This window comes from Fundulus heteroclitus, chromosome 11 (assembly GCF_011125445.2).
Source record: "Fundulus heteroclitus isolate FHET01 chromosome 11, MU-UCD_Fhet_4.1, whole genome shotgun sequence".
Classification (NCBI taxonomy): Eukaryota; Metazoa; Chordata; class Actinopteri; order Cyprinodontiformes; family Fundulidae; genus Fundulus; species Fundulus heteroclitus.
In genome coordinates, this window is record NC_046371.1 from 36280957 (window position 1) to 36299031 (window position 18075).

General features: G+C 41.7%; 1 protein-coding gene across 1 annotated transcript in view; it reads right to left on the reverse strand.

Moving 5' to 3' along the window:
* Positions 1 to 1251: 1251 nt before the first annotated feature.
* The window catches only part of wscd1b (WSC domain containing 1b), a 30099-nt gene continuing 13275 nt past the window's right edge, over positions 1252 to 18075 (reverse strand). The window contains exons 3-9 of the mRNA XM_012868153.3: positions 15923 to 16037; positions 14647 to 14831; positions 9141 to 9262; positions 6125 to 6314; positions 5460 to 5624; positions 5164 to 5364; positions 1252 to 2145 (exon numbers count right to left, since the gene is read on the reverse strand). Coding sequence (XP_012723607.2) covers positions 1793 to 2145; positions 5164 to 5364; positions 5460 to 5624; positions 6125 to 6314; positions 9141 to 9262; positions 14647 to 14831; positions 15923 to 16037 — 1331 coding nt within the window. The 3' untranslated portion in view covers positions 1252 to 1792. The remainder of the gene's footprint in view (positions 2146 to 5163; positions 5365 to 5459; positions 5625 to 6124; positions 6315 to 9140; positions 9263 to 14646; positions 14832 to 15922; positions 16038 to 18075) is intronic.

The window sequence follows — 18075 nt, forward strand, 5'->3', positions numbered from 1 at the left end:
ACAGCACAAAAAGCTTTGAGCCAGTCAAGCATAACGGTCATTTTTAAATTAGTTTTTGTCAAGTAAATAGTGACAAAGTATGATATGTCATCTGTTGTGTTTAATGTTGTGAGATTTTTCCATGAAATGTTCACCTTTGACTGTGGTGATGTCACACATTGATGTTTATGATATAAAGGGCCTAACGAAAGGATTTAAACCCTTTGAACCCTTTTACCTTTTGTCAAGTAATGACAATGAAGCCCACGCAGCACCCTAAGCAAAATAAATGGGCATTTATGTAATAAACCAGCCCACAGCAGTTTTTGTGACCTGACGAAGATCAGGTCACTATTTTTCGAAAATAGTGCAAGCTCAGTCAGGTTGAGTGGAGAGCATCTCTGAATGTAAATAGCTCCGGCTGTCCTGTTAGAAGGTGAATGCTCACCAGCTTCCCTGTCCCTGCTGAAGGCAGAGATGATTCATTCATCAGGGTGATATCTAATGTTAGTTCTCAGACACACATACGTAGTGCCGTGTGTGCGCGCACACGCATGTGTATGTGTGGGGTGTTTGTTTTTGAATTGCCGTATATTGAATGGCTGCTTGTTTTGACAAATGTCACAGACAAATCTCTTCTCAAAAGGCTAATGGATAGTAAAGTGATCCCGTCTTATCTTTGACAAGTGGGAGCTATCTTCTGACCTGTGGAGCAGGCCCAGCATAGCTACAGCAGCTATAGTCCGTGGATGGTTGCATTCACTGTATAGCGTGGATAAAACTGTAGCCAGGTGTGCAGCAGGTCATCACTCAGAAACCTTTTACAACTTTAAGCCTGTTTTAATAGTTCAAGCTTTAAACTGTAGCCAGTGCTTGCAGTCTGAAAGGAATCAGTTTCTACAGTTGAGCTTCATATTTTTAGCTTTCTAATGACACCCGACTAAGCCAAAAGTATTTTAAGGAAACGTGGATTCCTTTTCCCCCTTTATTCTGTTCATTTAATAGCCTTTTCATACCTGTCACGTTGCAGTACCTCACAGCCAGCAGGTGGCACTGTTATTCCACTGTTCATTTCTTTCCTCAGGGTTCCACAGTGAACGGCTCTGTTTCCTTTCTTTGGGCCTCTATTCTGGTTACATTCTGCGCTCTGGATGGACAACATCTCCTGATATCAGCATTTAGATCAGAGGCAACAACCCACCCACCTCCACCCCCCATGAAGATACTGCCTACCTCCCACACTGCATCGTTAGATTGAATCAAGCCAGTGTATACAGTTGCTCTCGCTTCCAATCTTTAATGACATCTTCATAGAAATTCACACACAGCTTGTGATTGGCTAATGGGATTTCCCACTGAGAGTCCGTACAATCACATGTGACATTTCTGAGGCTTTTCTCTGTCAAGAAACAGTGGCTACAACACACAAATCTCTCTCTTTATCATCTGTGTTAGTATATCTGGATATGCTTATGACTGTGGAGATAAGAACCAGAGGAGTTAAGCACATCCATAATGTGGCAGTGGGGACATGGCTTACCCAGACCCTTCTTCAGGTAAACAGTTCATGTCAAATCTTTTCTGAGTGTTTGTCATCTATGCTGCTTTCAGAGGAAAGGTCAAGGCCTCAAGCTTTCAACAACTGTTCTCTGCTGGATTTCTCAGTGACCTGTCATCTTTTTTGTGACCTGGCTTTTTAAAGAGTCACTTGGTCCCCTCACATCAGCCACTCCTGCTTCCTGCTGAGAATAAGCCACAAACCTTTCTTCTCTCAGGCCAAGGGTGAACCAGTCATTTCAATGTCTACCCACCATCATCTGGGGAGGTACTCCTGTGGAAGTCCGCTAAAGTTCCTGCTCTGCAGTGCCTGGTCAACTGTAAGAATGAAGGAGTCAATCATCCCCCTCATGTCAGGCGTGAACGGGTCAAAAGATGACCGCTGGGCCCCTGGCCGCTTGAAATGGCCGTCCTGGTTGCTCTGTGCGCACAGCAGCCTTTCCTCTGTGATGGTGACGTTTAGGAAGGCGGCAATGAGACGGAGCTGGGAGAGAAGGGCTTTCTGCAGCTCCTCATAATGCACCACCAGCAGACGGCGTCCAAACTTCAGCCAGCTCAGGGCGTGGGAGGCCCACCAGGGGGCGTAGCTGGAGACAAACTCTGGCCATTCTGCAGATCAAAGAAGGCAACATAGCGGGTCATTTCCTGGTAATTACTAGATTATATTTGAATGTGTCTTCATCAGAAATGTCTTCTTACATTAGTGTTCAAGAACAAAGAGCTCAATATCTGGTGATTAGCAGGGAACAAATATCCTGGAATCTAATAAACTTCCAGACAGATTGGGTAACATTGAGTTGGTGGATGGGTCCTTTCAGTTTAGAACCTTTGTTTCTATGAGTAAGATATTTACTGTAAAATCAATCTAAATCTAAATTCTCATTTAGGGTTCCCAACACAGAGCGCAACATTTGGTATTTTATTTTGGCAAAAGAGCAGCTGCCTGCAAACATGGAAGCCATTTAGAGAAGCAGAACAGAAATAGAACAGACTACAACAACATATCCCTGTCCTGTGTAAGTAAAAATTAACAACAGCGACACACTGTTTTAAAACGGCATATTAGATTGTTGTGATTGGCAAGCTGTTGTACCGATTTGAGCCACAAGGTGTCAGTATTACTTATAGCTCCTTTAATAGACCCAACAAAATTAATAGAAAGGAAGGAAACTGGACATAAGATGAAAAATGCACATATTGTAACCGTAATGTAATCCTCAATCCATCTAACATTTGTTATTAGTAATTTTAAAATCCTGTTTGGACTAAATGGTCTAGAAAGACCAAAATGATTAAGTCTGATCTTAAACAATGTTCTGATTAATAATTTGTGATCTGAAACTGTCTCAAAGCTATTTATACAAGTGATGTGAGTGTGAATATAATCACGCAGACAAAGCATGTAGCAGCTTGGAGAGGACAATGTGCTGGTGGGAAATGACTACGAGATCTTTTCACATGGATGGACTCTCTCAACCTCAGCCTGTTCCCTCAGTCCCTCCACAGTTCACACATTTCTGTTGATCAGACTCTCCAGGGATCTCGTTTATAATGCTTGCACATGCACAAAACGGGGCCTGAAGCTTGCGTACATCACTTTCCAAACAAAAGTTGGGATCTCTAGAAAAGGAAAAAAAACCTTGATGTGAAAATTTGCGGTCCTCATGGCATCTCTGACGGAGACGTTCGGTCGTTTTGGAGACGGGGGAGATTGGCGATCCAGATGGTAAAGTGATGAATTGCAGCCAAACTGTATCATGGTTCCTCTCAGGTGTTCAATTTCACTCCATATCAGTCTTTATTCATAGATCCACTTTATCATAAGCATTCAAAACCCCAGTGGTATTCATGCTTGCCCTGGTGACACACAACTATACATAAGGATAAGGGTAGATAAAAAAAAATGCCAACTAGCCAACTGAAACCCTAAGTCAAAGTCAACATTTCATCCAGGTTTTCTACCATCACAGTCCTCTCCCTGATGAATGCCAGGGTGATGTGTAACACAGATTAAGAGATTATTGCGACAAGGTGTGAGGCAATTGCTTTAATTGCTGTAAGCAGTAACTCATGCATGTTGCTGCGCCAACGATGCATTGGAGGACCTTGCAGATGGAAGAATTAGGAGGGAACATGGTTTCAGGGATTTCCTGGTTAGTGGGGTGACGTAGATGCAAGATTTAGGCAGTTCATCTGGCAGGTTGCTGGTTCAATCTCCTGCTCTGACCATCTCAGTCGTTGTGTCCTTGGGCATTGCCTGCTAGTGGTGGTCAGAGGGTGTGGTGGCGGTGATGTATGGCAGCCTTGCTTCTGTCAGTCTGCCCCAGGCAGAGCTATGTTAGCCACTGTGGCTACTAACATGGCTCACCACCATCAGGGTGTGAATGTGTGTGTGAATGGGTGAATGACTGAATGTAGTGTTTGGGGTTGTCAGACTTACAAGTACATGCCATTTACCATTTACCATAGTGATTATGACTGGCCATAATGCCACTTTAGACTCTGGGCATTGCATTCTGTCATAACCTAAGGGACAGTGGAAGAAAGAAGCCACTTCTGTCCAAGAAAAACCTGAAGGACAGATGGAAGATCAACCGTAAGAAAGGATGGTCAGCACAAGAGTGGTGCAAAGTTCCCTTTTCTGCTAAACCTTCCTTCTGATTGTTTGGAACATCTAGAAAATCATTTCCCTGGAATGGTTGTTGTCTGACAGTGAAACATCCTAATATAACCAATGTGTAGCAGTGCTCCAATCCCAAGAAACCTGGCATTACTAAAAAGCATGATCAAAAGATCCTCTGAGAGTAACTTCTTGGAACAATGCTTGGGTTTTAACATTGATCAGCACATTATCCAGTATAATGGAGCTTTGTGCCACAAGGCAAAACTGATAAAGCGATTAAAAAATAAAAACATTGAAATTTTAGATCTGTGCACGGATTTGTTTTTCTCACAGAGAAACTGGTGTCAGTTCTCAGAGAGTAAATTACAAACAACTCCAAGCACTAAACAGACAATAACGAGTCCTCAGCAGACCACATTTGTTTCAGAGGTTCACATGCAGCATGTTGGAGCTGCTGAAGATGTGAAGAGAGCGAAACAGGAAATATAGACTTCTTATAGATGTATTGTATTTGCTGATAAAAGTGCTTAAAAAATGAAATGTTATTTGTTGTTCCTAAGTTTACCACAGACAAGAAAAAATGGCAAACAGTGAAGTCAGAAGCACAACATTTTGACCACTACTAAAACCCATTTGGCTGTAGCTGTTTAATATGAGAGCAGAAACAAAGAGTAATGAAGATTCTGCAGCTTTTGACCCGTTTAGTGCCCTGCTACACACCGGTTACATGTAACTGATCTATGCTCATTGGCTCTGAATGTCTGTGCACCTATTGCTGAAGTGGACTTTAATTTCACTCTATCAAGACACTTTCCAGTTTGTTCTCTTTGAGAAAGCAAAGTCCTTGATCTGTTGAGCACAGAACCTTTTGTTGAAACGTGTGAGTGTGGCGTAAAAGATCTCAGGAAAGCTTGCCTCACAGTGAATATAGGGCTGTGTTATACAGTGACGACAGAATCTTTCAGCAGAGGCAGAAAACACTCGATCTTAAGGCGCACTGTTACCTTTGCTGTCCCACTGTGCCTCTGAGGCATGGCCCAGGTGTCCGGCACACTTGCGGTTGAATTCAGCTATTAAAGAGCGGTAAGGGTTTCGAATCAGCAGAATGGCAGAATCAAACATCTCGATCTCTTTCTGACCACTTTCATGGGTCTTCACACAGATACTTCGGCCACTCTTCCAGTAATCCTTCTCCCCTTTGAAGCCTGGTGCCAGAGAATAAATCGATCAGACAAACACATCCAGAGAGCGGCAAGGAAATATTTCGACAGCTCCTTTTCCTTAGGTGTGCTCTCCCTACCTCTGTTATAGAGACTGCCATCGAAATAGAAGCTGCCAGTGTAGTATCCGGTCACAAGCTCAATCAGGTGTCGGACCCAGGTGTTGCCCGCCCCCGGAAAACTGGAGAGAGCCACCAGGGAGGAAGATCTCTGGGGCAGAAACATCCTCTCTTTGCACCTGGAGTCTGTGGGAAAAGTTTGCTTTCTTTCATTCTTCTTACTGTTAGCTGTGTTCCCAGCAGATGAGAGCAATTGAAGAAGCTGAGAGCCTAAAATGGAGTCACTTTATGGAAAGCTTAGACACAAAAGATTGTGTGACACTAACTGCAGCATGACTGTGAGAGCTCTGAAATGGATCTGAGTCAAGATTTCAGGAAATATGGAGGAAAAGGGCTTTTAAGTGCAATTTCCTACTCTGTCATTCACTAAGAGGTGTTCCTCTAAGAAACCAACACCGGGTTCAGACACAGTGTTACAGTATCGACTACTTTTATCACAGGCCATTCTTCTCAGATAAAAGGGGAGGTTGAGCTTCAACTGAGCTGTGTGATTAGCAAAAATCCCTGACAAATCAGACAGTGAGGGGCATGAAACACTCAGCTGTTACACTGCAGAAACACTTCAGCTGCAAACGCCTCTCCTCTCCGCTCACATGCAGCTGACTAACAGACAGAGGGGGTCTCACCGAGCACAGGAGTGTGATACACCTGGTAATGGTCACTCTCTGCTGGGGCTGTGGACTCAGAGCTTTCTGTGTGGTTCTGAGAATCGCTCTCTGCACACTGCTGCTTGTCCAACTGCTGGTTGATGTTGAAAAGAGATGATGTCCACGTGCAAAAACAATGGGGTCTCTTCAACACAGCCAGGGGGAGCTCCTGAAAACCAAAAGCACAATTACACACAATGACATTTAAAAAACTCCTTTTGGAGTTTTCCACATTTTGTCACATTATAGTTAGAAACCTGAATGTATGCTATTGAGATGTTTTGACCGACACAAAGTATAGCACAACTGTAAAGTGGAAGATAATGTTTTTTACAAACAAAAATCTGAAATGTAGGACTTGGATTTGTGCCCAGCCCTCTTTCCTCTCCAACTCCTGAATAAAATCCATTCCAAGCAATCTCCACCAAAGGCTACTTGTAAAATTAATTTGTAAACAGTGTCCAGTATCTTGTAATCTAATCTGAAGGTAACCACAGCGTTTCTGTTTCTGCCTGCAGAGGTTTGTTAGAGAACATTAGAGAAAAGAGCAGCATCATGAAGACAAAGGATCACAGCAGACCCAACACATGCAAGCTATTAATTATGTAACCTACAAATCTGACCTTTCACAGATGAGTAGGAAGAAGAAAGCCAAATGTGGAGCTAGGTGCTCTGGTCAGATGAGACCAAAGCAGAAGTTTTTGGCCAACATGTGGAATTTTGTGAGGCAGAAAACTGATACCTCATATCAGCCTAACTACTGCTTCATCACGATGAAACATGGTGATGGCAGAATGATGCTGTGGGAATGCTTTTGTTCGATAGGGATGTTGGTCAGAGTTGATAAGAGGATGGACAGAGCCAAATACAGGAAAGAGACTGGAGGGTGACCCTAAACATACAGTCAGAGCTACAAAGAGAGAAATCCAATTTAGGTTAAAGCATATTTATGTGTTGGAATGGCCCAGACCTTAATCCAACTGTAAATCTTTGGCAAGGCTTGGAAATTTACTTTCAATTCAATTACATTTTATTTATATAGCGCCAATTCATGATACATATCAGCTCAAGGCACTTTACAAAGTCAAATTCAATCATATCATACAGATAGATTGGTCAAAAGGTTTAATATCTAAGGAAACCCAGTAGATTGTATCAAGTCTTGACAAGCAGCATTCACTCCTCCTGAAAAAGCGTAGAGCCACAGAGACAGTCAACTGCATTTTCCATGTCTTTGCAGCAATCCTTCATACTGAGCATGCATGAAGCGACAGTGGAGAGGAAAACTCCCCTTTAACGGGAAGGAAAATCTCCAGCAGAACCAGAACCAGGCTCAGTGTGAACGCTCATCTGCCTCCACCCACTGGGGCTTAGAGAAGACAGAGCAGAGACAAAGAAAGCACAGAAGCTCACATTGACCCTTTCCAACTTATATGGTAATGTCAGATGATCTGCCTCCCTGGATGGTCACAGCTAACAGAACACCTGACCAGCTGTACCTACTATGAAGAGAAAGAACAAAAAGTTAAAAGTTGAAATGACAACAATGCAAAATTGGAGAACAGTGGGATAACTCAGCAGAGTGAAATAAATAGACCCTGATGTCCTCCAGCAGCCTAAGCCTATAGCAGCATAACTATAGAGGTAGCTCAGGGTAACATGAGCCACTCTAACTATAAGCTTTGTCAAAAAGGAAAGTTTTAAGCTTAGTCTTAAAAGTAAACGGGGTGTCTGCCTCACGGACCAAAACTGGGAGTTGGTTCCACAGGAGAGGAGCCTGATAGCTAAAGGATCTGCCTCCCATTCTACTTTTAGAGACTCTAGGAACCACCAGCAGACCTGCAGTCTGAGAGCGAAGTGCTCTGTTAGGAACATACGGGGTAATCAGAGCTCTGATATATGATGGAGCTTGATTATTAAGGGCTTTATACGTTAGAAGAAGAATTTTAAATTCTGTTCTTGATTTAACAGGAAGTCAATGAAGGGAAGCTAAAATTGAAGAAATATGATCCCTCTTGTTGATTTTCATCAGAACTCTTACGGCAGCATTTTGGATCAGCTGAAGACTTTAAACTGCATTTTATGGACTTCCTGACAGTAAAGAATTACAATATGAATATGAAGTCCCTAGTGTGTGTGTTTTTAAGATATATATGATACATTCTGCATCTTGTTTCCCTCTTTCCATGCTCTGTAAATGTTACCAATGTCTCGTAAGAAACTTAAAATAATGTGCCTGGTGTGCATCTTTTGCTCCATATAGGAAAAACCTCCAGCAGAACCTGGCTCAGTGTGAACTTCATCTGCCTCGATCAACTGGGGGCTAGAAAAGACAGGATGGAGAATGTCTTCACAGACATTCTCCATCCTGTCGGACCGCATTTGAGTAATGTTGCATAGAAGAATGTTCAAAGTTGTCTGACTGTGCAAGGCTACTAGAGACATACCCAAAAAGACTTTGATCTGAAAGTGAAAAGTGAAAGAAACACTCGTGCAAGGTACAATGTTGTCCTCTGACTCCGGGTACAGGTTTCTCTTCAGCTTTCTGTTCCAGTCAGTCTCATCACATCTTCAATCCACTGTTTATTTTCCTGCATGATGTTTTCTCACCTCCTCAGCTACTGAAGGTGAGAACTTTCAGTGCTGAAGCTTGAAGATGCTGCAGGGAATTTTTTTACTCGAGTTATGCATGCTTGCACACACACTACGTGATGAGAATTAATCACACGGCTGTCAACACCAGGCTGCTTTTTTTTCTTTTAGTTTTTCAGCGGAGCTGCAGCCACTAAGCCTTTAGAGCAGGACTCAGAGAATTCTCATTAAAACCACATTAAAGGTTTAATATTCAGCAAAATTCAAAGAGCTCTGTGCTCCCACATGTGATCCCGTAGCCCTCTGAGCTAGCCTCCATTGTTTGAAGGCAGAGCGGCCCATGGACTGCTGCGTGCAATGAATTAATCATCACGTCTGTACATTTTGGAGCTAGGATTCCGACCTTATCAGTGCACGTCTCGATGCAGGACTGTGTGGTCAGGTTCAGCTGAAAGGAGTGGATGGGGAAGGTACCAATGGTGCTGTTCGTCAGCTTGAAGCAGCCACGGTGGTGGATGTTTCTGACTGGAAAGACAGAGTAACATACACAATAGGGTGAATGAATAGCTGTGTACAAGTTGCTGAATAATAATGATGGAACTGAAATAGTCTTTTCTTTCTCTGGGACGAGATGGTAGCGCATGGCAGACTTTCAGAAGCATGAACGAGAAACGGCGTCTGCAGAAATTCCTTTTACTTAGCATTACTGAGTCCCTGCGCACTGTGTAGCACATTCACAGCTCAGCCGCTGATCTCTGGAGAGAATGAAGCTTCCGATCATGAATATTAATAGTGTTTGTGATTATGCTTCTTTAACACAGCTGCCCTTGCCCAGGTCAGGAAGGAAGTGCATGTCTTCACAAAGCTAAAATCTATTTTTACAGGAGCAAATCATGGGGCATTGTGTTGTTGTGCCTTGAAGAAGCAAACATTTCAACTCATTTTGTTTAACAACCCCAAACCTCATATCTTTGATTGGGATCCTAATGTGGTGGAACAGTGGTCCGATCCTCGAGGTCTGGTGTCCTAGAACTGTTACATCCGTCCCCGATCTAACGCGCCTGAATCCACTGATCAGCTCATTAGCAGACCTCTGGAGAACCTGACTGCACACTGAGGAGCTAATTCAGCCATTTGATTCAGGTGTGTGAAAACAGGGACACATCTAAAAGCTCCAGGACACCGGAACTCGAGGACTGGAACTGAAGACCACTGTGATAGACTATAATGTAGTGCATAATTTTGCAGTGCAAAATTCAGTATTGAACTTTTTGGCCTGTATGTAAATTGCTGCGTGTTGGTAATCTAACAGTAAATTACCACATTCCTACCATGAAAAATGGTGGTGGCAGCATCATACTGTGGGCATGCTTTTCTTCAGCAAGGACAGGGAAGCAGGTCAGATGTTATTGGAGGATGTACGGAGCTCCATTCAATATGACTTATCTTGAGAAATTTTGCAAAGAAAAGGAAGTTACATTTTCAGCATCTTTATGTGCAAACCTTCCATGTCTTAATTATATGCTTCTTGGTCTATCGCATAAAACCCAATACAGGTTTGTGGTAACAGGACAAAATGTGAAAAAGTTCAAGGAGTATCATCACTCTAGCAAGGCAATGCACATCTATAACTGCATCTGTAGAGTTTCTTTTTATGAGGGAGAACATATTTTAAAAACGAACATGCAGCTTAAAAAGCATGGTCCCAGGTTTAGAGACTCAGTCTTTCATCATCCACAGAAAGAGGCTAGTTATGGGCAGAAAATGTTCTTATGTCTTTATTTTTAGTGTGTAAATATGTTATTTTTCGGAAAGTGATTTAAGAAAACTGGCTATTTTGTAGTTACTTTTTTAAAAAGCCCAATGATATGAGACAAACTATTGGTTTTAATATGCCATTTTTGTCAAGCTCAGCTGTTTATTACCAATGATGTTTATCTGCAAACAGAAATTAGCTGCAGCGGCACATGGGAATAGATAGGATGTAGGCGTAAAAAGATTTTGAGCTTTAGACTCTCTCATTTTGTTTCCGTGCTGTTGCTCTCAGAGCACATCACACATGCAGATGTGTGACTTTTAGGTCTTTCGAAGTGTTTCGTGAACACATTTCATCGTAGTGGAAAAGAAAGCAACATTTATAATGACTACACTTACAAATGTCGCTTGGAAAGCAATCGCAGCAGCTTGATGTTTTATGCATTTGTAGCCACAGCTTAGAAGGCTGATGACAGCTCCCAGATGGCTGTCACGCTAATACGGAAAGCTTTCCGGAACGTGACTTTCCCAGGTGTGCATCAGACAGATATAATGACTGTCAGAGCAGTGATGGAGGGCCCTGTCACCTACACAGCAAGGTAAAAAATGCTGACATGTTCAGCCTCACTGCAGGCTGAGATGTCTAACAGGATGTCTAGAGAATATTTTAATATATATATTTTTTTAATCTGTGCATGTTGAACTGCCACACACAGTTAAAACCTATACTATGCAGCTAGATGAAAGACTTTTCAATACATTTTAAGTTTTTTTTTGATATAAGAAAAACACTTATGATACCATGTTGTCAAAAGTCAATCTCACACTCAAAGTGGAAAAGGGGAAAAAAGAAGCAAAATGTTGTGCCTGGTACAAGAAATAACACTATATAAAAAAGGTTGCATGAAGTTATGAGGTTTGTTGAGGTGACTTGTAAGGTTCAGTGCTCATATTCACAAAGAATTCGAAAAGTAACAGTAGCGCTTAGAGATGTAATTTTAGGACAAATCATAGAATCTATCGAATTCTAAGATTTTTCTTAGAATTTTATTTATGAAAGATAAAAGTTATTTACAAAGCACCCTGGGCCTTAAGAGAGCTCCTAACGTGAGAAGAAAATACTACGAGTAGAGAGGAGGACTTTTAACGAGTCTAGAAGTGTCTGAAGCAGGGAAGATGACAGAAACACAGAGACCTGATTGGCTGATCCACCTAAATGTGGAAGAAATGAGCATATAACCTTCTTTAACAATCATACACTTATTAATATGTAGATAAGATAAACATCGACATCCTCATGGAGGGAAATTAATTAGTCTCAGCGGTCCGACGGGTTAAAGGGACGACTTTATCAATGTAATTTTATTCAGGATCAATAAATAATAATAAGGAAAAATATGAAATAATCATGGATAAAAAGTGAATAAATGTATAAAGAACATAGTAAAGAGGAATTTTCATATTATTTACAGAAAATGCTCTCAATAATAAACATTTTAAAAGAGTCTGAAAAAGTCACAGGAATACATGAATATACACTCTAGAAAAGATAAAAGAGGTGAGAAAGTAGTTGCTGTATTATACATGATGACATCAGTATCTACAACCTAAATAGTCATCTAGAGGTTTGCTTGTGAAAAAATGGGCTTCTTAAAAATTGATTTAGGATTTAGATATAAGATATACTATATTTAGATATATATTTATGATTTAGATATAAACATGCCATTTATATAGATATATAAGATGTAGTAATATATTTTATATTTACCATTTACCACTACATGTGAAAAATATATATTAAATGTGAAGAAAGTGCACTAAATAACCGCAATGTGATAGTAAACAAATGTTTTTCTGCTAATTTTTTTCATTTGGGCCCCCCATTATATATGATTCATGGCTAGCTAAAAGTAACGTGCCGTCTTTCCAGAGAGAGAACATAATGTGTTTAGCTTCATCTTTTGTTTTGACTGTAGGTATGAATCAGTCTAAAAAACCCTTTTATATCGTTCTTAAAATAATATATATACTAAAATGTGGCGATGATGAAAAATTCTGGTTTTTGGAAACCGTTGTAATATGCTTTTAATCGTTTTAAAATGTAAAAGTTATTTTAGACAATCTTCAGAGCGATGACTTAAAAGCACTGAGAGAAAACAGTAAAAGTGATTTTTTTTACCCATTTTGTTGTAAGGGGGGGGGGGTGCAACAGAAAACATTTGAGAGATATGACATAATGACCACACCTCAGAGTAAACATGTTGTGGACCCACATCATACTGCAAAACTTACTGGAAGGGGAGGAGAGCCAATCTCTCATCCTATGTCTGAAAGACACTGTACGTTAGCCGGGTTTGTTCATCTATGGGCTTCTGGTAAGTGGTGCACAGAACAGCCAAAACATCAAGAGCAGACTTGATGGACCATCTTGTTGGCCCCACTGCTAAAGATGAGTAAAAAGGCTTAGAAGCAGTGAATCCTCTGTTACAGCAGCATGCTCTCACACTGAGAAATTTAGAAAAACCCAGCTGGGAACGTGAGTACATTTACTCACTGTGGAAAAATATCATACCATCCATCATCTATACCTGCTTATCTACACAGGGTCATGAGGAGGCTAGTGCCCATCTCCAGCAGTCATTGGGAGAGAGGTTGCCAGTCCATTCCAGGACAACACAGAGACAAACAAGCATACACGCACACACTCATACCTAACTACATGCAGAAAGACCCCAGACCGGGATTTGAACCCAGGACCTTCTGGCTGTGGGACAATGCTAACAACTGCCTCACCACGCGACCCAATATAATGCTATGTAAAATTATTCCTTTCAATAAAACCCCTGGTGGTGCAACAACTGGAACCGATTACATAATAATGTCACAAAATATATTCTCTACTTTTTTATAGTTAAGTTCTTGGATGTATTAATCAGTGATCCATTCCTTTCAGGTTGAAATGGGTCTTTGTGAGTGACATGACACATGGTCATTTATATAAGCCACTATCCACTAGACAGACCCATATTTATTTTTGCTACCGTGTATGAGCACAATGTTAGACAGCCACAGCAAAGAGTGGCATGCCGGGTCTGGGTCATCAAGGCTCTACAACAACCATTAGATATTATCTACATGCCAAGTGGTTGTTTAGAGGTGATGCCAGAAAAAGTGTGTGGACATTGTAAAACCCTACTGGCACTGAAGCTGGTTGCTATGGCCGACTGGCAAGTATGGTAGAGAATCTGTGAAGCTTTCAGCCTGTTTCTATTCCAAAGTGCCTGGAAACCTTGTTAGAGCGCATGGCATTGTGAACTGGCTGAAATACCAAGAGCTGCCAATAAACTGAAAATGGGTTATCACAGAGTCAACAGGAAAATGACTCAAAACTTATGGCCAAGACAAACAAGAAATGCTTTATCTCAGTCCTCAGACTGAATCCTCTAGAAACCCTGTGGGCTGAGCTGCATAACTTTAGATGATGTAGAAAGAGCAGACTGTCCTAGTTGCAAAAGAGTTCCTGCAAAAGTATTGACAGTGGAGACATCCAATAACTGTGTCGGGGGGATTTTGGTAAAACACTTATTTTTTAAAGTGGGATGTTTTCCCTAAGGAGTACATGTACCCTTTCCCAAATCTTTTATAGGAAAATGATGCTGCTGCAAGAAAAGCTGAATTTCTTTTTAAGGTGTTTTACACATCATTATCGAGGGAAGGGGAGGATGGGGGGGGGGGGCAACAGATTTACACACTGAATCCCATTCAGCAGCCAGCTCTGGCCTGGATGAATTAAGTGCTCGGGTGGAAGTTAAAGATTTTAAAGACTATTTTTATCAATAATAAAGAACACACTGCTAAAATATGTGTAAGGAATGAATATTCTGTATATGCAATAACTATATAATGAACTTTGAAATCTTTGAGGCTCGAGTCAACTGAATAGAAAAATAAAGGAACATGTTGCACTAAGGAATTTGAAGCTAATTGAATTTTTAAGACCAGATATGCTGCATATGTTTTCATTACAGCAATCTGATTCCCTGTTCAGATTTTTTTTCCCTCTTAGTTATAGAATTGAAATGGTCCTGTTATTTCTCCTCTCGCCTATATAAATAGCAAAGTGCTGTGTTCCCCGAGGGGAGTTGGCTCACATTTTCTGTGACCTGGCAGCTGCTCCTCCACCTTGTAAATGGAGAGACGGCCCACGCCGCCACAGGGAGACCCCCTCTCGCCCCGGCACACCAGACTGCAGTCTTCCTCTGGAGCCTGCGGGCTGCTGATCCGGTTCCCACAGTGACACTCGGCTCCATACTCCAAGCCTGCAAACTGGTATCCACTAACCGCCGCACACACACACACACACACACACACACACACACACACACACACACACACACACACACACACACACACACACACACACACACACACACACACACACACACACACACACACACACACACACACACACACACGGAAGCACAGTTATTTCCCTAGCCAAAGGCGTTTCATAACTTCAGACTCTTCCCTCAGGCTGAGCCGTCCCACAGGAGAACATTAGGTAAGATTTCACACTTATCATTTAATTCAAACTTTCCTGCATTATATATATCAGATCCCCAGAGATGGTTGTCTTTGCTGCTGCTCATGTTCTCGTCTGACTGCGTAATGTCCTCTTCTGCATGAACTGCAGTCACCTCTGATCTGCACTTTACATATCTGAGCCCTGGTGACTCATCGCCATCGTTCTGCTTTCATCCTTCTTCCTTGGGAAAGCAGAGCCCTCATGAAAACTGACCTTTTCATGTGTGTCCTTTGAAGCTTCCTCGTAAATTGCCCTGACTTTTTTACTTTAGCTCATCTCAGTAATTGGCCCGCTCAGGTAACGAGCCTGACTGCTCCCCACGTGGACACCGGGTCTTGACTGTCCTGGGATGCAAGCAACAACTCTAACTCTCACAAGCTCTCTGCTGCTCAGGCTCTGTGCGGCTACACTGCTCCTCTGCTGTGATTTAGGAAAAAGAATAATTCAAAGAGGTCATTCCTTGAGCTGGCTTTGAAGGATTCCACCTGCCTCTTCACATTTCCTTGCAGGTCTGTTTGAAGGTCATGCAGCGTCGCTCACACTGACCCCCTTGGCTAATTTTCAAAGCTGAGCTTCAGAAAGAGCTTATTTCTAAAGAGCGCTATATTTGCTCCAACTGCTGTGGTCAGCTCATTAGGCTTTCCACGGCAACGGATCGAGCCACCAGTCCACACTCTCCCCTGGCTCTTCCCATCCCTCGTCTTTTAAACTCCCCCAGACACCTGGCTCTCCATTGGCTGAAGACACAGGAGCCATTCATGGTGAGACAGGGATCCAAAGCTTCCCTCAGACAACGGGCGCTCTGTGGTCCCATTCACAGGAGCCGGCCAGTAGCAGATTACCTTTCGGAGCAGGTGTCCTGACACAGGGAGCTGGTCATTTTGCGCAGGTCATACAGCATGGTTCCACCCAGGGCTCGGTCACTAGCGTTATGCAGGAAGCAGCCGATGTATGTTCCTGCATGTTTCAAAATTTAAAAAAGAAATGGCATTCAGTCAGGCTGAAGTGTGCGAAATCACAATATTTTTTAAAGAGTGGCAGGGTTTGGCAGTCCAACGTTGTCTGGCTCTCTACATTTCCTCACAATGGGATCCATTAGTTTCTCTAAAACAGTGACATTTTTGTGCAGTACCACTAAATTAATACAGGAGAACAGAACAGAATTAAGTTGAAATAAGTTAAAACGATTGACCTAATTTGTTTTACACAAGTTTCCATACATCTTGACCTGGTAATATTTACGCACTCTGGTAGGGAGACACACAATCCTGTCCACAGCTCTCCTCACATAATCCCATATTTTCTGTCAGATTTAGTTCTGGGCTGTGGTTCGGTCATTCCAAAACTTTTCCTCCCATAAATTCCTTGTTTTGTTCATTTAGACGTATACTTGGACTAACAGTGATGTTAACAAATTAAAATCAATATCAACCTATAAGGTTTAGGGGCTTTTTAGTGAAGCTTAGCATTGTTTTGAAGCAAATCTGCCTTTTGGAATTATAGGCTATTGTTTCATAAACCTACCCCTTAGCTGAGACATATAGAGAACATAGGAGATTGATTATATGTGGATTTATTTCAAATCTCAGAAATTTTTGTTTTGTCCAAAAGGAAAGGTAAATGTTATTGTACTCCATGTTGTTGTTTTATGACAGTTTCTTGAAGAGGATGCTCAAGGTTGTCTGTAATGTCCTTTATTTTATGTGGCTCGGCATGTGTGCGCACACCCAGTCCAAGATGGCAGCCAAATAAAGTTTTTGCGGGTCTCACATATGATATTTTAGAAAATTTTAACATCTATGAGAACTTTTTAAGGACATCTCCAGTCTGTCAGGTATTTTTGGACAAAGCTTTCTGACCAGATGTCTTTATCACCAGAGCGCTCTAAACCTGGACGGTTGGATACTATCCTGAACGTTTTGCTTTTCACTTTAAAGACCTTTACATCTCTTTCCAGTTATCCTACAATATGGACCAAAACAATAAGCCAACAAGTTGTACTTGTAGTTTAGTGGAAATGAAAGTGAACAATGGTGCTAATAGACATAGTTTGCTTCAATGCAGATAATATCCTTCAGAGCTAAACTTCAAACCAACTTTATCAGCTAAAGACTTGTTATTCACAGGAGCAAATAGAGAGACTTCAGTGACCTCCAAACCTAACAATGTTAAAGGACTATTTTACCATTTCAGACCACTTTCTTCTACAGTTTGTAGGTAATGGAGGTTCTTACAAGTCATCATCCTGTAACCACAAACTGTGATGTAAAATTCTACTTTTATTGATATCTGGAAATGCTCAGCCTAATGCAGGGCCTACTACCTCTATCCACTGTCTCTCAACTTCAAATGAGTGTAAAAGTAGAACACATTTGGGTTTTTTACATTTAAATGTTAGACCCCCTGTTCCTAAAATAGGTTCAGAATCTGGGCACACAATGAATATTGATGTATTGGTGGTTTCTGAAACTTGGCTTAAGAAGACCATAACAGAATGTTTAATTTTTATTGAAAAGTGTATAGAACCGACATATTTCTAATGATTCTATCGGTGATAGATTATGGTGATATAATATTCAGGGATTAAGCATCATTATCTTTGAAAAGACTCCCTGCAGTCTATCATGCGTTTATTTCAATGCAAAATCTCTCACTCACCACTGTGCTATATGTGAGCTGGTTGGCAGGACATCATTAAGTGCAACATCATTAGTTTGTGTTGATCTACAAAGCTTTACTGGGTAATCTCCCACAGTATCTCTGCGCCCTGCAGGCTACCAGTTGTAGTATCAACCCTTGTGGGCCTCCGACTAAAACAGTCCGCAGAACAGAACCGACCTTCTTTTCAGATTGTTGAGCTTTTTGAAGCCGCTGGCTACGGTACGACTACCCCAATAGATGATGGCAGAAGAGATTGCCCTCTCCAGCCCAGGCTCATAGAAGATCTGCAGCTTCCTGCTGCAAACGCTGAAGGACTGAAGCTTCCTCAAGAAGT